The sequence below is a fragment of the Carettochelys insculpta genome, chromosome 1, assembly GCF_033958435.1.
Source record: "Carettochelys insculpta isolate YL-2023 chromosome 1, ASM3395843v1, whole genome shotgun sequence".
NCBI lineage: Eukaryota > Metazoa > Chordata > Testudines > Carettochelyidae > Carettochelys > Carettochelys insculpta.
This window is the reverse complement of record NC_134137.1, coordinates 340,151,807-340,178,378: the sequence shown is the minus strand read 5'-3', so window position 1 is coordinate 340,178,378 and position 26,572 is coordinate 340,151,807. Positions and strand designations below refer to the sequence as shown.

At 43.1% G+C, this 26,572-nt stretch overlaps 1 protein-coding gene across 1 annotated transcript in view; it reads left to right on the top strand.

Moving 5' to 3' along the window:
• The first annotated feature begins 20,187 nt into the window (after positions 1-20,187).
• Positions 20,188-26,572, top strand: part of GRM8 (glutamate metabotropic receptor 8) — a 531,151-nt gene continuing 524,766 nt past the window's right edge. Inside the window, exon 1 of the mRNA XM_074984122.1 lies at positions 20,188-20,697. Within this exon, the coding sequence (XP_074840223.1) occupies positions 20,188-20,697 (510 nt within the window). The remainder of the gene's footprint in view (positions 20,698-26,572) is intronic.

The following is a 26,572-nucleotide window of genomic DNA, read 5'->3' as shown; positions in this document are numbered from 1 at the left end:
TAAGCTATGATGCCACCAGCTGCTCCAACATGCTTGGACCTCCTCACTCCTCTCCCTCCTGCTGGCCTCCTGGGGGAAGAGAAACTTTCACTGTCCCACAGAGTGGGGAAGAGAAGCATGCAGAGAACACAAGAGGAACGCAGCCCTGATAGCAAAAGCTACACTGCCACGCCCTGCCCCCACTCCACCCACAAAGGTCCAGGGGGAAGGGAAAACTCAATGCTCCCGCAAAATGGGGAGGGGAAGCATGTGATGACAGCCCATGCCACAGCCCTGAAAGCCATTGTGTCCCCTCCCACACTTGCAACATGAAAGCTGAAGAAACTGCTTTTGCAAGCACATAACTGGAAGCAAACCGAGTCAAACAGGTCCCTTAAGACCTCTGTGTACTACCTGCTCAGAGGATGCTTAAAAGGCAAAAATTGCCCTTATGCATAACACATGCTTGTTAGCCACAGAGAACTCGTGCATGAAATTCCTTTGTGTTGTGTCCACCTCGGAGTCTTTTTTGCTCTGAAGGCCACCCAGTCTCTGCACATACCTCAGCATAACCTATGAGGTGCTCATAATACAACAGTTTGAAGCTGGAGGGGTACCATGCTGGCCTTGCAGTGGTGTCTGCATGGATATGAAAAAAGGATGTGAAAACACTTTTTGGTGTTGCTTTCCAAAGGGAGGTGAAGGAGAGACATGCACTATGAGAGGCTGACAACACACATCCAGAAACACCTGTGGCTCATTTTTGTCCTATCAGACACTGCGACCTTCACCCACAATGCAAGGCGTCAGCAGGAACCTTGAGATAGGTGCCCACAGTGCATTACTGGAAAAGTAGAAGCTGCCCACCCTAATGGCGACATGCTCCAGCAACGTCATGTGCTAGTGTAGATATGCACCCTGGACTTTACAAAGCCAGGTGCTTAAATTTGACTTAATTTTCTAGTGTAGATGTATCTTAAGAAGCCAAGAGACGTTCACACCTGAATACAGTTGTGATCTGACTGGGACCTACACTGTTTAAGTAAAAAAAAATCACTTAATCTACAGGATTTTATTGCTCTAAGTGTAGTCTGAATTCCTAAATTTGAATGATACCTGAAGTTACAGTTCTACTGCTTCTGTGAAAATCCTTGAAGACCCAGTGGTTTTGTAGCTTTGTTGGTCCCAGGATATTAGAGAGGCAAGGTGGGTGAGGTAATATCTTTTTATTGGACCACCTTCTGCTGGTGAGAGAGACAAGCTTTTGAGCTTACTGTAAGCTGGTCCAATAAAAGATATTACCTCACCCACCTAAGCCATGAAAAGTAATGTTTGGTTTTGCAGTGTAGTGCATCGAACTGTACTTGACAGATTTATGTTAGATTTCTTGCCATTGAATAGGCAGCAATAAAAGTAGAACCTAGTTTATCTCACACTGAGATAAGTACACTTTCCATTTTGAAAGAACATGGTATTTTGTGCAGTTAAGGTAGCAAACAATCTTTTGATAAATTCGGCTATGTGCATGACTTACAAGAATGTTAGGTGGTTTCATGCCCTCACAGGCCAAATCCTGCTCCTAGCCTCAGTGGGCATACTAAGGCAAATGAGCCAAGCCGAGGTCATAGCCTAAGTGGCAGCTGGAGCCACTCAAGGTCAGTAACTTACAGGCAGCATTTGGTGGGAGGGGGGAGTCTCATGAGCTCAGCTGAAGCATGTTAGGTGAAAAAATCAGTGAAGGGTGACAGTGTACAGTAGCTTTCCATTGGGCCCGTAATAGAGTGCTGCTCACCTAATGCCATTTGATAGGGAAGGTTAAACTCCATGTGGGAAAAATAAAGTGCCTTTATTCTCTGATTTATAAACTGTTGTTGTGTCTAACCTCAGAGATAGCTACATTTCAATGTGAAGTGAAAGCCTCTCTAGTTTTATATCATTTTGTGATGTGCTCAGGGTGAAAATGAGTATATCAGCATGATTTCCTTTTTTCAATTGCATAAAACAACATTGGAGACTGTTTTCGGAGCTACAGAAGTTGGTATAGGTTGAACTGCTCTAATCCGGAACTCTCTCATCCTGCAGCGTCTGTAATCTGGCATGATTTTAGTTAGCCCGATGACCACTTATTATGGGTGTGATCAAGTTTCCTTGGTCCCATAAAGTTTGTTTGCAGCCACCAGTCCTGACTCACAGTGTTCTGTGCTGTTATTCAGCTGTACTTTACCCCCTAAATGTTTTCTAAGAACCCAGTAAGCAGTGGAAGTGCTGAAAATATTGCTAGAAAATATTGACTTCCTGTTGTCTGGCAAATACTCTCGCCTGGCACTGGTCAGGTCCCAAGGGTACTGGATGGGAGAGGTTCAACCAGTACATACATGGAAAAGTTACCAAATGCATATAAAGCCTCACTGGCAGCAGCCTAGAGGGAGCTGGACTAGAGAGTCATTGTGAAATAGGTATAATATGTGTGACCATACATGGGTTTTGTGATGCTAAATTAACAAGGACTGGTTTCCGATCTTCTCACTGAACACCACCCTACACTACAGGTGTTTAAGACCTCTTGCTTTCTGATTCCCCACATCCAGCAATGTACGATAAAAATTCAATGGTTCACCTGTATAACAACAGTTGTTTTTCTGCATATGCAGTAAATAAATTAAAAAAAATAACAGGGCTGGAAGTAGAGGGTTGCAAGTAGGACACCTGTGCAGGTCCCCACACCACATGGTGGCCCCATGAGACTAAGTGGCTCTGACATTGGCTTCAACTCCAGGAGGGAGTGTAGCCAGACAGAATCCCCCTGCTCTACTCCACCTTGCCCCTCTTAGGTGCCTCAGAGCACAAAGGAAACAGCACAGTCTTTGATGCCTGAGAACACAGATGTGCTGATCTCAGGCACGGTCTTTGATGCCTCTGAGCACAGATGTGCTGGCCCATCATGACTCTGGATAATGGAAGAACACAGATCAGAGGGCTAACAAGCCAGCTGATGACCACAGGGCCTTAAATTGTCCTTGGCTTGTACTGATAATTGAAGTGCCTATACATCGTCCCAGGAGAGGAATCTCGCACCCCTATGAAAAGAATATCCTGCCTTAATGATTTAGTTACCTCTATCTTACAAGTGTAAATTAAGTTGCAACTCCCTTGTAAGAACTGGCGTCACAAAGGTGAACCAACATAATTGGCATCTAACAGATAAGGAAGAGTGTGCGTGACCCGAGGGGTATAAAGATGGGCCCGGCAGCCTACTCTAACTGAGCTCCAATTACCTACACCTGCCGGTCGGGTAAAATCTTTGCCTCCCGAGGTCCCAGGGGATGCCCTCCTCGCACTTCTTCTTCCTGAGGGATTGAGTGATAGACACTGGCTACACCGGAGTCGAAGGACGCAGGGGTGAGAATTATACCTGTAATGTACTTTGTGCACATTTAATAGCAAGAGCTCTGTAAACTGAGGCGCTTTGTCCTCAAATGTGTAACTTTCATTTGTAATCTAAGTGGTATACCATATGTATCATCCTACTAGTAGTTAAGAAGATAGAGCAATAACCTTGTAACCACTAAGATTCTTATTTCTGCCTTTTAATAAATAGTAACCATTTAAGCTTTCAGCCTGACTCCTTCCAGTTACTGTAACTCGGCCGAACACAAAACAAAGAACCTTAGCCGTTTGACTATATCAGCCTGGTCAGTGGTAAGGTGCAGTAAAAGCTGAGCACTGAGTTGTGTCGCCTCCACGGGACAGACTCCTGGAGCCCCCGTCAGCCTCCCTGGCTGCCCTCTGTGAAGGGACAGTCTGTCCTAGCAGTTAAAGACCCGGGTGAAAAAAGCTCTCTGCACGAACATTTGGGGCACCTGTCAGCCACACTGGCTGCCTGCTGCGAAGAGACTGTCAGTCCTAGCAGTTAAAGACTCGAGTGAATCTCTGGGGCATCCGTCAGCCATTCTGGCTGCCTGCTGCGAAGGGACTGTCGGTCCTAGCAGTCAAAGACTCGGATGTAACTAGGCTCACAGACCACTCATTACCCAGCCATCAGCTAACAGGGAGTCTGGGGCTTTGGTAGGGGAATTAGCTCAAACAGAAGCATGCTTGCTTTGCATGCAAGAGGCAGGGGGATCAATGCCCCCATTCTCCAGTAGAAGTGGTGCCTTTATTGTGAAGGGTAGGACTATAACAGGTGTAAAAAGAAGTAGGTAAATTCATGGAAGTGAGGTCCATTAATGGCTACTGGTAAGGAAGGGTTTGCCAGATATTGGAGATAGGTGGCAAAAGAGAGATCATTCAATTGTCACCTGTTCAGTTCACTCCCTTTGGGGCAGCTGGTATTGACTACCATCAGCAGACAGGATACTGGGCTGGACAGACCTTTGGTTTCACCCAGTGTGACCATTATTATGGGCCACAGCTCTCTAGTTTATTTTCTTAGAGACCCTGAAACCTGCTTGTGGTCCCTAAGAAGGCCACAGACCGCAGCCCTCACCCACATGACCACTTACAGAGGAAGATAGTAGTTAAGAAAAATAACAGCAAAAATTTTCGCTGTTATTTATCCTTATTTTAACCCCTATAATTATCAATGAAATGACAGTGCAGAGTTCTGGCTTTTGTTGGAGAGGCTTAACTGGTTCATGACAGTCCCATTTTTGGGAAGGACCAGATTTAATCCATAAACTTCACGTGTTTTTCTATTGAATTCATATGAGCCCACTGTATTCTACTTCTGGAGGGGTCGCTCCTTCAGCTTTAAGCCATATGAAGAAGCATATGTTTTAAATCCTCACTTTTGTAGAAAGAAAATGCACCAAGTTCTGTCACAATGCTCAAGATGGCAAGTCTGACTCTAACGATGTACATTTGAAACAAACAAACCAAAGCCCAGAGATGTGGGCATACAGCTATGCCAGTATACATCAGAGTGTTTACTGAATGGTGGTCCTGAGAATATTTTTGCTTTTTTTTTCCCTAATAGATGAAACCTTTAAAAAGCTGTGGATTATAGGCAGTTCAAGTTTGAGAGTTAGGTACTAAAACTATTCTGTTTCATTAAAGTATCTTGATTCAGCTAGGATCTCAATCACTTTTGAAAAGAATATCTGCCATAGAAGCCATGATCAAGGTTTTCTAAACATAGAATCTATCCTAGTCGTGCTTCCTTTGTTTCTAGGTATCAGACTCTGGATACCATTCATTTTCCTCTTCTTTTTCACTTTAAAATTCTTAAACATTTTTAATGTTATGCTTCATTCCATAGAAAAATTTAATTGGATACAACACGTAGTATACAAGTGTTGATCTTGCAAATGTTGAGATCTCACTACTCGCATAATGATGTCTAGTTGAAAAAATCAGTCTCATGAAAGATACTCAAGGGGAGGTTAATATCAGTGAGCACAATTTAGTTTGTAAAAATCAGCCATAATAATAAGGCTTGAGTTCCTTATAATAATGGTTTATAAATATGACTAGATCAACCTTATCAGTACCACTAGTATGTAAGTAGGCAAACTACCTATTTTACAGAAGGGGAAAGTAAGGCACAAAGTAACTAAGGACATTCTTGGAGCTAAATGTGCTCAAAAGGAATGCTTAAGTGGAACATAAGCCTCATGCTGCTCATTAATTCAGGAATGGAGTTCACCAAGCTATGCAGACAACTTACCCTGGATAGAATAGTTTAATTCCCTGTGCTAATAATTAAAACTGGGCATATACTTGATTCTTCAGTTTAACCAACAATGTGAAAAATCAGTCTAAATATTGTTTCAGTTCTGAAAGCATTTGGAATATCATCAAATCAGAAAGTTCAGCCGTTAAAAGGTTTAGAATGGGTCTCTGTCTATTGGAATATATATTTCAGGCTTCAGAAAACCATGTCTCCAGTCTTCTGTTTATTACAGCCTTTGTTAGTGCGGTTAGGGCTCCAGCCTGAGGTGTAAAAAACCCAGGTTTGAATACCTACTGTTGCGTGCGGATACAAATTCAGATCTACCCAATTCCAGATGAATAGTTTATAAAACAGACCTTTATAGGCTAGTCTGAGGTGGTTTGCTGTTAGAGTAGTGTGATGCTATTTGGATTTTTCAAATAATTAAGAAACCATTTCTGTGATCAGTGTACTACATTTGCACCAAAACTTGTGCCAGGTGGGCCAAGTGAGGTGTCTAATGAAAGCTGGTAATGCCCTGAATCTGGTTATGCTACTTATACATCCGTGCCTTATTTGTCTGTAAAGTTATAGCTATTGGCTTTATACCTGTATTAGAAATGTTTTAGTACTGAGATACAAAATAGGAGGTGTGATCACTTCCCCGGTTAGGTGACATGGGCTAAACAAAAGGGACAGATGCTCAGACATGGATTCCACATTTCATGGAAATGGACTGGGATGTGCTGGCTGACCCAGTGACCAATTGCAGAATGCCACAACAGCTCACCTGGTCAGGTGACCCTCTTCTGCCTATGGAAGAAGAAAGGAATTTTTTCCTCCACATGGTAAGCTATAAGATGTCCCTGTCAGTGACCATCTTTATCTCCAGTCCTCGTGAACTAAGCCTATGTGGACTGGGGTCCCACCCCCCATGATGTGTATTTTGAGAGACTTTCAAGAAATCAGCATATAACATCACTGTATCTTGCATCAATAGCTTTAATTGATGTATGTAAGGTACCACTTTAACAATTTTTCTTATTCACTATTATTTCTCTCCCAATAAACCTTTAGAATTTAGATTCTAAAGGATTGGCACAGTGTGCTGTTTTGGGTAAGATCTAAGTATATATATTGACCAGGGAATGTGGCTGGTCCCTTTGGGGGCTGGTAGACTCTGTGGATTTGGTGAAATAGATTTTCATAGTCTCTCACATGAGCAAGGAGGGTTGCTGGTTTGGGCATTAAGCGCAGCTGGAGAATCTGTGGGTGTGCTTGTACAGTTTCTGGCTGGCCAGTGGGGCTGGCAGAAGTATTGCTGTGGCTGGCTTGGTTTCCCTTACTGAGAAGGAAATCCCAGCCTGCACTGTAAGTGGCCTGGTTTTAAGCAACTTGCCCAGGACTGGTTCTCTGAGCTCGGCCCAGAAATCCTCGTAATATTACAGGTATGTCTACACTATATGCACTTCAGTGGCAATGCTGCAGCTATGATGCTGCAGTGTGGTTACTTGCTATTGCAATGGAAAGGTGTTTTCCATTAATTTAGTAAATCTATCCCCTTGATAAGTGATAGATAATGTAATTCTTCTGACCACCTACTAGTTGCTATTCCAGAGGGTCGTTCAGTTTAACTGTCTCAGGCATGTGATTTTTTCACACTCCTGCACAATTTAGCTAGGTTGACTGTGTTTTAAGTTTAGATGAGGTCTTAGTCTCTCCTGCTGAAACTGCTGAAACTGGAGGGAAGTCAACAAGAATGTGGACAAGGGGGGAATCCAATGAATATAGTGTGCTTAAATTTTCAGAAAGTTGTGGACATGGTCCCTCATCAAAGGCTCTTAAGCAAAGTAAGCCACCACAGGATAAGAGGGGACATCCTCTCATAGACAAGCAACTGATTAAAACATAGGAAACACAGGTTATGAATAGTATCAGAGAGATAGCCTTGTTAATATGTATCTTCGAGAACAACAAGAAGTCCTGTGGCACCTTATAGACTACCAGATATTTTGGAGCATAAGCTTTCATGGGTGAAGACCCACTTCATCAGATGCATGAGTTTGGAGGGTGAGTTTCCAGAGACGTATTTAAAGAGTGGGGTCCCAGTAAAAGGGAGGGCCAGAGCTGACAAGGTCCATTCAGCAAGGTGGAAATGGCCCATTATCAGTAGTATGTATCAAAAGAGGAAAAAACAAGTCAGATCAGACAGGGGGATGTGGGCCCATTGTTAGAGTCTAATGGGGAGATATTAACACCTAGGGCAGAGAAGCTGCTTTTGTAAGGGGTGAGCCACCCCCAGTCTCTGTTGCATAACAGACCAGTTTTCAGAATAGAGAGAAGTAAATAGTGGCACTCCCACAGTGAGATATAATGAGACCCTTACTGTTCAACATAGTCATAACCTGATGTAGAAAAAGAGATAAACAGTGACATGGCAAAATTTTCCAATGATACAAAACTACTCAAGATAGTTAATTTCAAAACAGACTGCAAAGAGTTAAGAAGTTGCAATACTGGGTGACTGGACAACAAAACAGCAGATGAAATTCAGTGGTGGTAAGTGTAAAGTCATGCACACTGGAAAATATAACCCCAGGTATACATATAAAATGATGCGGTCTAAATTAGCTGTTAACACTCAATAAAGAGATTTTGAAATCTCTGAAAATATCCATTCAATGTACAGTGGCAGTCGAAAATACTAACAAAATTTTGGGACTCATTAGGTCAAGAATAGATAATGAGACAGAAAATATCATATTGCCTCTATATAAACCCATGATACACTCACTTCTTGAATATTTTGTGCAGAGCTGGTTGCCCCATCTCAAAAAAAAAAAAAGTACAGGAACTGGAACAGATATGGAAAAGGGGAAAATGTTTAGACCTCTGGGACCAGCTTACATATGAGGAGAGAATAATAAGACTTGGACTTTTCTGTCACTTTGTGGATTTGGGCCAGAGTGTCGATGAGTTCAGATACAGGTCAGACCTGTATTAGAGACAGGTAATTCATGTATGGATTACAGCTGGGACTCAGGCAAAACCAGCATTGATTGCAAGGGAAATTCTACACATATAAAAGACAGGACTGCAGTGATTAGCCAGCCTGCAACATTGCACCCCCTACCCCCAAAAAAGTGCTGACCCCTCCATACCATGCCACCCCTTTCCTCTACGCTGCTTCTGCTGGTGGCAGCTCTGCCTGAAGAGCAGGACTCCTGGTCAACAGCTCTAAGAGCAGTCCTGCTACCAGCAGTAGCACAGAATTAAGGGTGGCAATACTACAACCCTTATATAATAGCCTCCGTGACTCTTTTGGGACAAGACCACCAGTTTGGGAAAGACTTGTTTAATGTCCCATATTTCTCACATCTGGCATCACGAATAGAAGCTAACCCAGGTTCCTGATTGTCTTATGATTAGCAAAGGATGAACACCCTCCCCAAAACCCAAACCTCAACAGCCTGGCACACGGCAGGTTCACAGTATGTGAAGTTTCATAGAAATAGTTCTTCCTAATATCCAACCTTCACCTCCCCCACTGTAACTTGAGACCATTGCTCCTTGTTGTGCCACCCGTCACTACGGAGAACAGCCTCTCTCCATCCCCTTTACAGCCCCCCTCAGAAAGTTGAAATCTGTTATCAAATCACCCGGCAGTCTTCTCTTCTGCAAACTAAATATGCCCAAATCCCTCCATGGTCTCCAGCCCCCTAATCGTTTTGGTTCCCTTCCCCTGGCTCCTCTCCAATTCAGCCACATCCTTTCTATACTGGGAGGCCCAGTGCTGACAGTCGTGAACCAGTTCAGGATAGCAATAACAGGCCCACAAGACCCAGCAAGGGCTGGTAGTGCATTCCAGCTTGCCTAGGGCAGGCAAGTACTGCACAAAGCCCAGCAACAACCGACAACTAAACCCACGCCAGTACAGCCCATCACATCTCCCCCTCTCCCCAGCACCAGGAGGCACGGAGCGCATGACCATGCAGGCACTGAGCCCGGCCCCTTTCCCCGGCAAAGATTTCCTGCTCCTCCCGTGAGCCCGGACGCCTGAGAAAGATCCCTCTGAGGGGGCGGGACTAAGCCCACCAGCCACCCGCGGCCCTGTGTCCTCCTGTCCCCTCGCCACACCTCCCCATCTGCCCCCCCTTCGCGGGAATTTCCCCGCTGCTGCCTTCCCGCTCGGAACCCGCCTCTGCCCCAGCGCCTGGCGCGGCCCCTCGGGCTCGGCTGCGGGGGCTGGAGTGGGGGCGGGCAGGGCTGTTCCGCGCGTTCTCATTCGGCCAGCTGGCCCCGGGGCGCGCAGTTACCAGCAGCTGCCTCCAGATGGAGCCTGTTCACCAAGGCAGGCTCGCGCGCTCCGCGGGAGAACCCCGGGCGGCCCGCCGCCGTACGGGGGCCGGCGGACGCGGGCCTGCCAGCGGGCACCTCCGTGTAGCCCGACAGGCGGGGGCGGGAGCGGTTTTTATAGCGCGACTGCCGGGGGTTGCAAACCCTGCGTCCGGCGGAAACCACTTCAAGGCAAGCGGTGCTGCAGCGCCCCCGCCCCCTCCTTCCAGCACCTGTGCGGACCACCCCCCGGCCCAGGCAGCCCCGAAATCCCATCGGCGGACGAAAGCACAGCTCGGGGGGTCCCGCTACTGTCCCTCCCCACCCCCAGGGCATAAGCCGCTGGGGCGGCGATGCAAGCTGCAGACCTCCTTGCCCCCGCACTGCCCTGCCTGTCCACCTGGGGCCGCCCCCCCCGCTGGCTAAGGCGGTGCCGCGGGGAAGCCCCCGAGCCTCTGGGTGCGCCCTGAGGAGGGCCCCACGGCCTCTGCAAACTTCGCCGAGCAACTGGCGCCGCTCGGCCGGTTGCGGTTAATTTCCACGTGCTCCCCGCTGGCCGAGTGATCATTCAGTATTGATCCCCGACCGGCGCCCGCCCCGCCCAGAGGGTTCCCCGGCTCGCTCGCTCGCGCGGGGCATGACTTCACAGCGGGAGCTGACCTCCACGCTCCCGGGGAGCCCCGATGGCCTCGCGCCTTATCTCCCGCCGACCCTTGGCAGCCCTTGTTTACCTGCACGTTGCGGTCTCGGACCGCCGCCCCGGGGCAGGGGGATTAACTGCAGTGTGTGCAAAAGGAGGCGTAAGCTTGTAAAACACGGGAGGCGGGGTACCCGACTCTGAGCCTTCGCAGCCACAGCCAGGGGGCTTCCTACCAGCGGCTTTGGCTCGTTCTGCATCCAGCTGCGATTTGTTTGGCGCTGAACGGCGGGAGGGGGGGATTAGCCCGCGAGTTCCCGAGGAGGGGAAGCTCCCTGTGCCCCCGGCCAGGCTGAGTGCCTGATAAGAGGTGGATTAGGAGGCGAGCTAGACAGACCAATAGCTGCTGCCGGTGGGTGGATTTGTTATTCGCATGGAAGAGACTTCGCGTCGGGCTCTGGAATCGCTGCCTCTTTCAGCACCAAGAGCAGCTACAAGTGCTGCTCCCCGCCAGCCCCGCGCATCGGGATGCACTGAGATGGGGCTGCGAGCCCCCGAGCCGACACCTCCCCGGCAGCGTCTTCCGGAGCCAGGGTAAGAGCGGGCGGCGTGTGCGCGGCCCGAGAGCCAGAGCCGCCGGTGTGCTGAGAGCGCGGGGGCTGCAGCTAAGTCGAAGCGCTGGGTGCATCAAGTTGGCCCGTTCTTAGAGTTTGGTGCTTTGATTTAGTGTGGGGGGGAGGTATTGGTGCATCCAGTGTGTGTGGGCGGCAGGGGGGAAGAGCCATGTTCCTTGGCTGAGGTTTATTTTCAGATGCCGAGAGGTGGCAACCCAGAGCTCTGCCCTTGCCGGGCGAAAGGCAGAGCAGGGGGCTAAGAGCTCAGCACCGAGGGCTGAGCTCTAAGCGCCTCCCAAAAGTTTTTCCCCGTGGATGTTTTGGTGGGCGAGGAGACAATCGGGCGGGCTTAGCCTTGTGCAGCAGCTCTCCTTGCTACCTGTCTGGGGCTGAGCTCCCGCCCCCGCCCCCCAGCTGACGTTCCCGGGGAAGAGCTCAAAGACGCAGAGTAGAGAGAAATTACTGACGGCTATTTCCGAAGGGGAGGGTAGGATAGGGCAGCTTTGATCCAGTCCCGGGACTTCAGCCACCCTTTGTCGACAATACGGATGTGCGACTGTTTTTGATCGATTGGCGGCTCAAGGTATTTTCATCATTTTTAGGGTGGTGGGAGGGGAGAGCTGGTGGAGAGAGGCGAGTCAACAAACAAGTGCAAGTTTTGCACTAGTTAATATCTTCTGCTGGAGAGCCTATCTGCCCGATTCCTGCGGCTTGGAACAGCCGGGGCTTGCCTGGCCAATTTCCCCCTGCAACCAGCTCGAATTAAACGGCACGTGAAGAAGACAACGAGCAGAGAGCCATCAAAACAAGGACATTTGGCAACCCCCCTTTAAATGGTTCCTGTTATAAGGGAGGGGCAATTTCCCCCGAGCAGCACCCGAGTTTTCTCACGCCTTATTTGCTTTGGGCTCTGCGCACTGGGCGAACACAAGCGCATTATGTATTTAACCTAATTATTAAATGCGCAGTAATGAGCCCGGGGGGAGTGTGGGAAGCTGCCGCCACAAACTTTTACGGTAGCAGCTCGGGAATAGCCAGGACCGGGTCAGGGCACCAAGGCTTTGATTTTCAGTGGCATTTTTAAATCAGGCTGATTTCCCCCCACCCCTTTCTCGAGGGTTAGGTAATAGGGACGCCAAGGAAGGGCCGGGCGCACGGCTCGGTAAACTCCCGAAAGCCCTCTTAGCCACACCGAGCTTCAATCCCTCTGCTCCGCCAAGCAGCGCCGGGCTCCCGCGCAGCGGGGCCGGAGCGGGTGAAAATCCCGACTAGAATCCGGGGAGCAGCTGGCTGGCTGCCACGTGCCGGCTCGTGTCAATGGAAGGGAGCGGGGCTCACCAGCCACCAAGATGCGCAAGACCCCCCCCTCCCGCAGTTTCCCCCAGAGCCAGTTTAGTTCAATCCGGGTTTGCTGGGTGCGGGAGGGTAGATGGATTGAAGGCTGGGCGGGAGGGGGGAGGGGGAGGGAATCCCTCTGCTTCCTTGAGCTTCTTTACAATGATCAACCCCAAACAAGGCTGTGAACGAGAGGAGTCCGTGCCTCCCCGAAGTAATCTCACCTCGGTGCGGGAGGTGTTAGCTTGCCCACGGGCTGATGCGTCTTTTCACAGCATCGGGCATGTGGTTCAGGAGAGAGTCACAAGGGCTGCGTGGATAACACATTAACACCCGCCCCAGCAAAATCTATTACAGACCCCGGTTGCATGCAGCCCCAGCACGCACGGATACTTGCTTTGGAAACCTTCTGACCTTCGGGACTTCGGGGGGAGGGGTCCTTCAAAGAAGATTTATTTCCCCTTCTATAAGAGCTCATTACAAGTGACCACTTCAGGAGGAAAGGAAATCAGTCGCCTGCAGCTGGGCACATGTCTAACCATATGGCGGAACCTTTGCTTATTTCACCTGAGGTCTTTTGTTTTTTAAATGACCTGCAATGAACAACGGCAGCATTGGGTTCCAGTCTGGTTATCTGCATAACTACCTTGCCCAGGACTAGTAACAGAGAGGTAGCGGTGCTAGTCTGTACAGTATTCTACTCTTTAGGTTGAGGGAGATTGCTTGGTAGTAAAACAGTTAAAACTGTACAGCTGCTAATGATAATGAAAGACGCCTGGAGCAGTGGGGATAGCTCAGCTTAGTGTTTTAATAGAATTCCTCAATAACAGAAGCAAATCCGTGTGAGGATGCAAAGCTAAAAATGGCTTAGTTAAGTAAAAGTAGAGAACAGTAGAGGGCTCCCTGCTAGGAAGGCTCACACCCTAGATTATGGTTGGGTTTTGTGTGGTTTAGCAGCAGGAAGAAAGATGGTGAAAAGCAGGTTATCCCGTTTCACTGATGAAATGATTAGTGGAGCTTACCACTCTGCTGTAGAGGAGCTTTCCAAGTGGAACACGTCTAAAAGACCGACAATGTTAGAGCACTTGGAGGCACTGGGATGAGAAAGGCTATAGAAGTACAGGGCATCTTTATTAATTTAAAGACATCCAGGAAAGACGAAGGAAAGGAAAGATCTGCCACAAAGGAGGCAAATGAGAAAGCTGAATGTTTCTCCTGAGATGGTGTATGTGAGAGTTAAAACTGCCGAGAATCAGCTTTGACGGTGCATTGGCACTTACACAGCCAGTAACCCAATCTGACAATGACCTTGGCAGTATTAGGATGATAATCTTTAGGTTGGGATGAAATTACTCCTGAGCAATTATGACAGTGTATTAGGTGCAAGCATATTTTTCTTTAAATATTAATTTTCCTGTGCCACCTAATTATTTCACTCTAGAACTTTTTTTTTTAAAATTAACTGTAATGAATAACAGGAGCACTGGGTTCTAATCTGGGCATTTGCATAACTGCCTTGCACAGGACTATTTCCATTGGGTAAGATTGGTTGATAGTAAAATAATTAAAATAACAGAGGTGCTAATGACAATTAACCATTGCAAAGAGAATCCTATTCTGCACTTTACCTTTGAGTTCCCCACTGTCCCAATAAAGGTGTGCCAGGTCCTGAATGAATCAGAGAATCTGGCTCCTAAATACAGCTACAGAAGGTGGCCAGAGATTTGAACTCTCATTTGAAGCATCACCTCTAGTCTGACCTGGAAAATTCTCTCTGCTCTTCTTCCCTGTTAGACCACAGGTAAAAAATCAAGTCTGAAACATTTGCATATTGATAGAATTTATTCAGTTACAAGATGAGTCAGGGACATATAGAAGTGCTTCATATACTTTTCCTCTGCAAGATTTATCTACGAGCATTAAGCCTTTATTAGGTCAACAATTGGAGAGGGTTTGTTTTGCCTTTTAAAGATAGCTTGTTTAAAATAGGGAGGTTCACAGGGTAGGATGTTTAGGCAGAAGCTCTTAAAGTTGATACTTGACGTTGTCTTGAAAATAGTCTGAACAGGCAGGCCTGACACTTTTCTCTCATGTTGTATAATGAAGAAATAGCTGATGAGGACTGGATGTTGATGGAGACTTGCCTTGTTTTTTTATTGTGTTAAGGATTCACTCAGGAGGAAAAATGTGGTAGAATCCTGACCATAGAATTGAAGTTCCTGGGACTACTTCTGTAGACAAGGGGTACTCCTCATAGAGGTGCTGCGTCAATTTTTATGGGCTGAGAACCCTTGAACTGAACTATCAACCCTATGTGTGGTGGAAACCATTTGAAATCAGGGTCTATAGCTGCACACCTAATTCTAGCATCAGTATTCTTTCAAGTTAAGGTTTTCAGAGACAGGTTTTAAGACTTCCACAGTCTGCTATATTTGATTCTTTGTAACAATATAGTTTGCTTCCATATGAAATTCAAATTACGTTCAACTGGCAATACAAGAATATGAGCTATAATCCTCTTCACGTATTTTCTCATCACTGAATATAGCACAGACAAAAAGAAAATATTTCCCAGGAAAATAGGAATGTCAGGAAGCTACTAATCTGTTACTCTGAATATCTTACTTTCATACTATAAAGAGGAATGTCCAAAATATTGGGAGTATCCTCTTCCCAATTTTGAAATAGAATTTTTTTTACGTTTTTACTTGAGAAAACCAAGTAATTTTATTGGGTTGCCATTTGAAAAGAAGAAAAGTTTGAATAAATATAGTATCTTTTTCTCAAAAAAATATAATTCTTTAAAACCCACAATTTTTATATTTAAATTTTAATCTGAAATAGATCAAGCTTCCTATTAAGCTATGCAAAATTCTATATCATTTAGTGAAAACCTCAACAATTCTTCAAAACGCAGAGAAAAGTGAAATTGTAGAAATATGCAATGGCCTCAAATATAATTGCTTAGATTTTTTAATAGAAAGAATTTGCTCTTTTCACACAGCCCCAGTAAAGAGTCCTGCCTGTTAAACTGTCAAACAGGACATTGAGATAGAGCTGGATGAAACTAGAGGAAACACATTTCTGTGTTTTGTAAAGCAAAGAGTGCCACTTGAAATCCCAGTGTCTGTGAGCAGATATTATTTTAAGACTATTTTAATGGGAGGGTTTCATCAGACTTGTATTCCTTTTAGCTGACAATACTGTAAATAAAGGGTCACTCTTTTAGTAGTTCTGTTAAGCAAATAAATGCACTGCCTAACTCCTTTAATTATTTATCATTTCATCTCATTATGTAGAGCTCATTCATATAAAGAACTCCAGTAATGAGATTGACTGCTGTAGAAATAGTGAGTTTGTGATCAGAACAGTGAACGCTCCTGTTACTGGGATGCATATGTGTGCACACGGTCATTGCTGTATTCATGAGACAGAACTCCAACATTGAGCCTCAAACTTCTCTAAGCATGTTGCCAAACAATAAATAGTAATTGTCTTGAAGATGTGGGTGACTGCTGAAGGAAATACTTTAAGAAGCTAAAAATTATCCTAGTTCCATTATAAAAGCTTCCATGTCCCTCTCTGACCGAAAACCAGCCATTCATGAATGTATATGATAATCAATGGAAATTTGTAGTGTCAACTTTGCTTTAAAAAGGACTTACATTCAACTACTGCCAGATACAATTTAAAGGAATTAAGAATGAGCAACCTGCAGTCTTTTATGTTGACTCGCAGTAAAGCTCTGTGATGTGCTTTTTCTTGAGTCTGTATGCTCAGTGCTGAGGAGATGTGTACATTTCTTTTCTGAAGTTATTTCCCAGTCAGTACAGACTACCACTATAGAAAACCTAGCAAATTGGGAACCCATATGGATTAATCCAGACTTATGATCAGACAGAAAGGGATTATATTGTACTTTGAATGGAAATTCTGAACATGAAACACAGTTGTCTGGATTCATAATACTATAGGTCAATGTTTTTCATTTAACTAAAACTCATTGATAAAAATGAAATGAATTTAGATAAAACTTTCTACTCAGCTACGTGGTGTAACAAAAACACAGTGGTACATGTGATGTAGCAAACGTGATGTGACACAAATATTTAGGCAGTATAATAAAAGTTTTGATTTTGCAGATGACCTAAAATGAGACTAAATTTATTAAAATTTAAAATTTTTGTTGATAAACAATTTCCCATCCACTTTATAGGCAAATATAGCCATTCATATCACTAAACACACAAATTTTCTGTTTGAAAATTAAACAAGAAGTCCTGCGGCATCTTACAGACTAACAGATATTTTGGAGCATGAGCTTTCACAGGCAAAGATATGTGTCATCAGATGCATCTGACAAAGTGGGTCTTTGCCCACGAAATCTTATGCTCCAAAATATCTGTTAGTCTACAAGGTGCCACAGGACTTCTTGTTTTTGAAAATACGGACTAACTCAGCTGCCCCTCTGATTACAAAATGCTTATATGAGATATTTTTAACCTTACAATCATTCTCAATTTACTCATCCTAGATAAGCTTGGACTTACTTGTACTCCCAAAGTCCCTGAGAAGTCAACCCACTATGTTTGACTTACCACTGTATGGGTGTGTTAGGATAGATATCTATTTTCCAGACTTCAATTTCTGAGAATAGTCTTCTTCACTAGAAACAGACTTTAGTCTAAGCATGCAGTCAAATGGCAAATGGAAGAGAAATGTGTTTTTTCATCAGTAGTCTGAGACAATTTAAATTATCTAAACTTGTCTCCAAAATCTCAGCATATTGTTAAATATGAGCGGTTTTAAATTTTGTTAATTAAAAGAACTGATTCTGAAATCCTTGAAAAGTGTTGCTAATATGTATTGCCGAAGGACTTGACTGCTCATAATGAACAAAGGATCAGGAAAGAAGTGTTTCTGTTGATTACTTTAGATGTAGATAAGCTTTTTCGCCATTGAATGGTAAAGATGGTGTTCAGTTCTGATTGATTAATGGTGCGTTGGTACTCATTAATGTATTTTGGGCCAAATTCTGCTCTCAGTTACTCTAACAAATTATGATTAACTCAGCAGATGAGAGTGGAGTTAATATAGATTTGTACTCAGGGCATCTCAGAACAAACTTTGCTCCACTGTCTTTAAAGTTGGAAGTAAACTTGTTGGGCTGGAAAACCTGCACTCACTTATGCCCTGTATGTTTACAGAGAGGCCTGTGAAATTGTATCAACCATCACAGATTTTGTTCCATTTAGATTCAATCCCCCAACTAAATATTTAGAGGCATTGGAAGTCTTGTGCTTCATACACTCTGACGCTTCTGTATGCCCAAGAGCAGGGCTGTTATTTGACCAGTGCTACATGGTTTAATTTAAAATCTTTGTTTTTTTACCAGATAGATCACAGTGAGATACTTATGCAGAGATTACATACAGGGCTGCCCTTAGGATTTATGGGGCCCTATGTGGTACTATTAAACTGGTAACCCTATGCTCAATGGCAGCTCCTGGGGAGAATGATGATTTTTAGAGATGTGGTTTTATACTCTTCAGCAACACACTAATGAAATATTTTTAAAACAAATGTTAAACTAAGGTCATGCAGACTAACACAGTAAATTCAGAAACTGACAGGAGGCGACAAATTCCTGTTAAATGGTTCCATTACTGCTTGAATGGCTCTTTCAAAGATTTTGGAATAGTTCTGTCAGACTTTTCTCTTCTAGGTTAACTAGATTCTCCCTCCAGAGGAAGCAGAGCCACAGAACAGGGACGGGAAGAGTCAGGTGGCTGGACATTAAGACCCAGCAGTGCCCCAAATTTTCAGTTGCCCTATACAACTGCACATGATTCGTATGGGTAACAACCCCTCTAATCACATGCCATAACAAATCCTTGTCACAGGTCTTCAAGTAGCAACTATTTTAGAATTCTTAAGTAGCTTCTGTCATTTGAGTTAAACTTGTTTTCAGAAAACTGGGGAACAAAATAATATTTAGTGGAAGATGATCAGGTAAAGGATTATTGAATCACATGAATTGTAACTTAATAGGTCAAATGAAAACAAAAGGGGCTTAATTTTCCCTTAATTTCCCCCCATCATAGAATACTAGAACTGAAAGAGACCTTGAGAGGTCAGCAAGTCTAGTCCCCTGCACTTATGGCAGAAGTAGGCACCATCAAAATCATCCCTGACGTATGTTTGTCAGACCTTCTCTTAAATATCTCCAATGATGGAGATTCCACAGCGTTCCTGGACAATTTATTCCAGTGCTTAAGCACCCTGACATTTAGGGAGATTTTTCCAAATGTCCAACCTAAATCTTTCATGCTGCAATTTAACATCCTTGTATCCTTGGTACTTGTAACAGAAAGCATTTGGAGCTAAATGTTTTAAAATACGGGTTCAAATTAGATAATTTAAATGTCTAAATGCATGCCTTTTAATGTAACAGTTATTGTTGCTGAGATACCAAGATGATAGGTGTCTTAGAAATATTTAAGATAGTTTCACTCCCATTTTTAGCTGGAGGGTGAATTCCTAGCCAAATTCAAATCAACTAGAGTTTTTCCAATGATGTTAGCAAAGGAAGACTTTCACCCTGATTTTTGCATTCTCAAGCGCAAAGCAGAGGAGCTGCTAATGTTGTGCCTCAGGTAAAATAAAATATAAGTGAAAATGTATACCTTATCTGGTGAAACTTTTACTTGGCAATGCTCTTTTCCCCATTAAATGACTCCAAAAATTGAAATTACTATTATTTCTGGAGCATTATAGCTGTATGTGGAACAGAACAGAAAGTAAGTTGTTCAGGAGAAGTAACACCTTTATTATCAAGTGATGCAAAACTCAAGTGTATGTTTAACTTTATTCACATTAGTAGTCCCTCTGAAGTCAAAGAGATTAGTAAGTGTAAATCTTTGCAGGGCAAGAGCCATAGACAGTAATAGGATGAATGGTCCAATACAATATATTATGAGATTTAATGTATTGCAGAACAGAACCGAAAGTGGTATATGTAGCTGAATGTTTCATGCAGAGCAATCATAAATAAAAACTACTCATCTGACTCTGAGCACTAGGCTAGGTTTTGTTACCTCAGTGTTGCTTCTGCTTTGCTGGTATCATCAATCTCTCACTTTTCAGTACAATGCAGCCAGGTGTTCAAATTCACAGAGGGCCAAGAATTAGTCCCTTACAGAATGTGAAAAGTAAAAGCTAGGCAATGTAACTCCTATTCTAAAGTAAATACTCTATTGCCGAGTACAAACCTGCTGAACTAAATATTTTTCACTGATTTTTCAGGAGTACCTCAGCTACAAGGAACAATACAAGGACATGAGTTGTTGACTTCTTCCCAGCATCAGAACCACAGAAACTAATCAATCAACACCAGTCTACAATAGCCGAAAACACTCACCACGAAACAAATAACTCATGGTACTGATGGACATTTTTTGTAAAACGTATTTTAAGAACTTTTATTGAGATCTATTTTGTACTTGTGGCACAATTCTATATTGTTACTTACTGGGCACTGATGCTAGCTTTCAGAAGGTGCTGCTTCAAATGGTCCATCTACTCTTTTAGCAAAAAGGAACTTCAGGTCTTGAATAGCAACCACATCTTCAGGAAAAATGGTATACGAAAGAAAGCGACTTGTCTCCTGCCATTGTTTCTTCCTATTAACAGCCAAATTCTACTGGATACTCACTATGATGGAAAGAACTCATGGCCAGGAATATGCCCACTCTATTCGACTGGATGGGGACATCATCTTGGGAGGACTCTTCCCTGTCCATGCAAAAGGGGATAGAGGGGTGCCTTGTGGGGAGCTGAAGAAGGAGAAGGGGATCCACAGACTAGAGGCAATGCTATATGCAATAGATCAGATCAATAAGGACCCTGATCTTCTTGCCAATATCACTTTAGGTGTCCGGATCCTAGATACTTGTTCTAGGGACACTTATGCATTGGAGCAGTCTTTAACATTTGTTCAAGCTTTGATAGAGAAAGATGGTTCAGATGTGAAATGTGCTAATGGAGACCCACCTATTTTTACCAAGCCAGACAAGATATCAGGTGTAATAGGTGCTGCTGCAAGTTCTGTATCCATCATGGTTGCTAATATTTTAAGACTTTTTAAGGTAGGTGAAGTTTTCTACTCTTCATTTAAATACCAATTAGGAAAATAACTAATAGGGCTATGGTATTTTCATTTTCATAAATAAAAGGCCAAGTTCTTGCTTAGCTCTTTCTCAAACAAAATATTGAGCAGTGATGGAAGGCACTATTCTCTCAGATGCTCAGTGCCTCTTCGGAAGTACTGAGACCCCTCAGCTCTCACTGGCTGTGCTAGGCTTTGTGAATTCTCAGCATCTTGCAGGGTTCATTCAGTACATCAGCCCTCTGAGATTTCACCCCAGCTATGTAATTGTTAATGTAATGACTGCCTTACTCTGTAGTCCAGGGGACAGATCACATGTTTAGCACAACTGATGGCAATAGAGTGAAAGGAGCTGTTTGTGTCTGAGATGCCCAGGATTTGACTCCAGGTTGTCAATGTTTCCTTTATAAGATAGCATTTTCAAGGGTTTAGAACTCAGTAGCGAACTTTCATGTCAGGGAAACTGTTTTCTTAGAAGGGAAAATTCTGCCATGAGTTACACCCATACGTAGAGTCTCATGTAATTAACACATTTAGGTCATATATTTAAGAACATTCCTTTCTAGAAGAAAACAGAGCGGTCCATTTAAGAATATTTTCTGTCCATGGGTAAGTATCTGGCAAGGAACTAGATCTTAATTTAGGCTAATCATCAGAGAACTTAAAGGTGTAACAAGGAGTCCCTGGGATATTCTCACATTTTAGTGTTTTGTATTGGTTATGTACCTGTTCCACCTCGGGACTGATGGAGCCTCATTTACAAAGGGCATTGACAAAATAGGGGACAAATGTATGTTGCCCAGGTAGTTGAGAATCCACCATTAAAAGCTTGGGATAAATGCTAGGCCAGTTCATTTGAAGCTCTGATCACCCAGATCCTTACAATAAATGTTGCATGTCTTCTATCTGCAAATACGTACTTGTTAAAGTAAAGGTCCTAATGGAAACACAAGTAGCTTCAGTCAAAAATGTGAGACACACTTGGCATATACTCTTGAATACTTAAGTTCCACATAGTGTTTTGGCAAGCAGTCTGTGAGAACTATATTCACATCTCATGCTATGATATTTAAAGTGATGTGGTACTGTTTATTAAAATCTTCTGTGACCAAAATTCCAAATGGAAGAAGCATCTCTTCTCATATCTATATCTATATCTCTATCTCTATCTCTATCTATCTATCTATCTATCTATCTATCTATATATATATATATATATAACAATGAGGTATGCACTAAGGGCTGATTCAGAAAAACACTGGAAATGATTAAGGACTGAAGTTTTATTAACATTAATGGTACTTAAGCATATGCTTAAAGTATTAGTGAATACATAGAAGAGTATTTACACTTTAGCATGTGCCTCTTAGCTTCAATGACATACCGAATGTCAGGGATAAAGTGACCCCTTCTCACATGAAGCCTGTTCCAAAGCCTACTGATGTCATCAACTTGTGAAATTTCACAGCTGTTGCATGGACATAAAAGTTGAACTCATTAACTAGTTTAAAAACGCTACTGTTCAGATTCTGTCTTTCTTTAACTTCCTTGACTTTAATGGAATTATATCATGGATGATATCAACTCACAATGTCTGAAAGTATAATGGAGGTTATATAGTGTTCATGCAAAATGATCTGCTTCCATGGATTTCAGGGCATTTGGGTCAGGCCAAATATGCAAAAAGAGCATATATCTTCACTTAATGGGATACGTTAGCCTTTGTAAAAATATTTTCAGTTTGGGCTTAGTGAAAAAAGGAGGTTAAACATAAAATAACATTCAGTTTATCCTTGTGTCATTATGCATGTATGTGCAAAGTTGTTTAAAATGCTACTATTCTGATGTGGTGCCTCATTGCATTCACTCTGCATATGTATACATGTCATATATCACAGAAGTAGCCGTGTTAGTCTGTAGCTTCGAGAACACCAAGAAGTCTTGTGGCACCTTATAGACTAACAGATATTTTGGAGCATAAGCTTTCATGGGCAAAGACCTGCTTCATCAGATGCATGAGTGAGGGGGTGGCTGTTTCCCTTTCCAGAACGGTGCGATAATTGTTCTTTAGTAACACACATACCTTTAGGTCATTGACAGAATGCCCCATTCCATTAAAATGTTGACTAACTGGTTTGTGGATCTGGAGAGGAATGATGGAAAGGGGCATTCTGTCAATGACCTCAAGGTATGTGTGTTACTGAAGAGAAATTATCGCACCGTTTTAGAAAGAGAAGTGGATGAGCTGACTTTTATATTCAAATTTGGCACATTAACACATGGTTTAAATCGTGATGGGAACTTTCTGAGTCACTATAGGGGCTCGTCTGCATACTTGGCTCAATCTAATTCTTGATCTCCTCCCCCCACCTCTCCACTCTCTGATTTGCTCACCTTGATTATCTTTTTCTGATTTGTCTTCCTTGCTTACTGTTTTTGGTTCTCTGTGTCTTAAATATTGAGTCTGTTCTGGTCTGGCTATGGTCTGAAGAAGTGGGTCTGTCCCACGAAAGCTCACCTAATAAACTATTTTGCTAGTCTTTAAAGTGCTACTTGACTGCTTTTTGTTTTGATAGTGTATAGACTAGCACGGCTTACTCTCTGTTACTATTCAGATGGGGGATGTGAGCCTTTGTCAGAGTCTAATGGGGAGATATTAGCACCCAGAGCAGAGAAACTGCCTTTGTAAGCTGCAAGCCACTCCAGTCTCTGTTTAATCCGTGGTTAATGGAGTCAAATTTGCAAATAAATTGCAGTTCAGAGATTTCTCTCTCCATATGATTTTTGAAATTTTTTTGTTTCAGAACTGTCACCCTTAAATCTGCCACTGAGCGTCCAGGGAGATTAACGTGTTCACCCACAGGCTTCTGTACATTACCATTCCTGATGTCTGATTTATGTCCATTAATTCTTTTACGGAGAGACTGTCCAGTTTGGCCAATGTAAATTGCAGTGGGGCATTGCTGGCACATGGTGGCATATATAATATTAGTAGATGTGCAGGTAAAGGAGCCCCGATTGCATAGTTGGTGTTAGGTCTTGTGATGATATCATTGGTGTAGATATGTAAGCAGAGTTGGCAGTGAGGACTGTTGCAGGGGCTGGTTCAAGGTCTAGAGTCACTGGTTTGTGATTTGTAGTGGATGGTGAGGATTTGTTTAAGGTTGGCAGGCTGTCTATAGGCAAGGACATAGGACATTTATACATATATGTATAAATGAGTACACAGAGTTGCAAGGCAACAGACATAAGGCTCCTGATGTCATAATGTGATGAGCACACTCAAAACATTACAAGTAGTACTTTGCCAATAGATTGATTTTGGTTGAAAAATAGACTGCCAGAATGAGGAGATCATGGGATGTTGACCATACATTTTATTTTATTATTTTTGTAGTCATTGTTAACCTTTTTCTATATTTTAATTGTACTTTTTTCATTACTGGGTTGGACCCACTATGCATATTTCCAAGATAGGCAAATGAAAGGGTTAAATATGAATCCATTTGAAGGAGGACCAGATGATTTGTCTAAATGGGAAAATATGCTTGTAATAAACATTGATTTGCATGTGTAGTCAAATGAAGTGTAGCATACCTTCATCTATTCCTGTGAAATCTGAACCAGCTCCATTGCTGATATTTTTTCCATACAGACTAGTTACCACTTTTGGCAGATCACTTCAGTGCAAGAGTTATTGACATACTATTCTTTGTGTTCATTGTGCCTTTATTAAATTCTGCATTATGAATAGTTGAAAGGTTTGCCTGCCATGTCTACGCTTGTCATTTTGGATCTACAGATGAATGAATTCTAATCCATAAACTCAGATGGAACTGCTTGGGCAGCTAACATTTAATTTTGAATCCTGCTTGATGGTAAATAAATAGTAGTAACTTGCATACTAAATGCTTTCAGTACACAAAATGGCTGTAGCTTCTCCTTGAAACTGTTACCATTCCATTTCCTTTTAAAATTAATGCTGACTCTAATTCTATTAAAAAGTTTTCATTTCCATACAACTTGTTTAGGTTTCAAAGGGTAACACGCTAGATTCAGTAGTGAAGGAATGGGCACTTGACTATTATCAGAATTACTGATCTCAAATGACCACACTGCAAATATAGAGCCCTGCAGCCAGCTGACCTGGGCCTGTATGGATGTCCTGCTGGTCTTTTGTTGCACCACAGGCATGCTCAGAGTGTCATAGGACTATAAAATTGCAGTGTAAACATTCAGGAGCTGGAGCCTGGGCTCTAGGGCTCTCCCCATGTTGAATACCTTTCCCAGACCCAAAGAACTCTATATAGGGCGTCTCTCTCTCTCACAAACAGAAGTTGGTCCAATAAAAATGTGACCTCACCCACTTGTCTCTCTAATATCCTTGGGCCAATGTGGCTACAACAGCTTGATTAGTATAACAGTTTTGAAAATTATCCTTTTCCTTGTTATTAGTTCTGGTGCAAGCTTGACAGTTGAGGAAAAAAATAAGAAAGGAGGGAATTTGAGTAGAACTTAAGGTGACCAGTTAGCAAGTGTGAAAAATCAGGTCACGGACTGGGGGGGGGAGGGGGGCTGCAGGGGGTGCGGTTATAGGCACCTGTATAAGAGAGAGCTCCAAATATTGGGAGTGTCCCTCAAAGATTGGGATATCTGATCGTCCTAGTACAAATTGGTTGTGTTTGTGAGGTGCTGTCAAGTTGGAGTGGAAATATGTTTTCAATTATTGAAAGGAGGATTTATTTTGGTCCTTTTTGTGGCTTTATACTTCTTGTAGCTCATGCATTGGAGACTTAACATCTTGAGCTATAGCCAACAGGTTGATCTCGGGCCAGTTACTGTGAAAACTTGAAAGCGGGAGTCTTGTAGCAGTCAAATTATTTGCTAGCAATGAACGTCAAGGTACACAAAAAGCAAATGAGATTTTAAATGTTCTACATTGATAGCAGTCATTTATTCTTATGTGTTATGCCTGGTTGAATCCTTGTCTTTACTTATCCTAATCACACTGGTGGCTGAATGTATCTCATTTTAATTGATGCCCTTTTTGAAGCTGTTAACCTATTAAATAATGCATAGCTCTGAAATAATGGTCACTTCAATGCCGTTCTTAATGCAGAGTCACCTAGATTACCACTTCCACTCTTTTTGTTGCTGTAAGACAGTGCAGGAGACTTAAGGTTTGTAAGACATGCATTAGCTGTGAATTGAGAAAAGCAAGCAAGAAGAAAGCCTATGCATTGTCTCAGATGCCAGTAATTTGTCTTCTGAAGCCATGACAGCTGACTCCTGATTTTCATTATGCAATAAGATTGCAAATAACGTTCCGCTGCAGTCTTAATCAATATAGCGTCACATTGCACCCCTCTGGGGAAAGCTCCTGTTTACCCATTTAATTGCTGTAACACAGTTGCTGGTGAAAGAAGGAGACATCTCTCTTACATTTAATTATAGACCCTGCACAAGTGCCCTTAATGTACAAATTACATATGAGGCTTTTTAATGTTTGTGTGTGTTGGACTGGACTAAAAGATCTAATTCTGCAAGCCTTATATGAGTATAGCTCCATTGAAATGAATACAACAACTTGCTTGATTAAAAGTTTCAGGATCAGATCCTATTTAAGTGCTATTTTAGGAACTATTACCAGTAATTTTATGGAAGTAGAATAGAAAAAATAGTAATAATTAGCATTTATCATTAATATAACTCCATAGAGGTTCACAAGACTTTACAGGAAGTCACGAGGTTAGATCCAGCTAGCTCTAGAGCCGACGATAAGGTCTATAGTTCTTGCCTCAAGATGTTTTCAGCTTCCTGAATTCAGAAGACTAAATTTGTAGAGACAACATAGA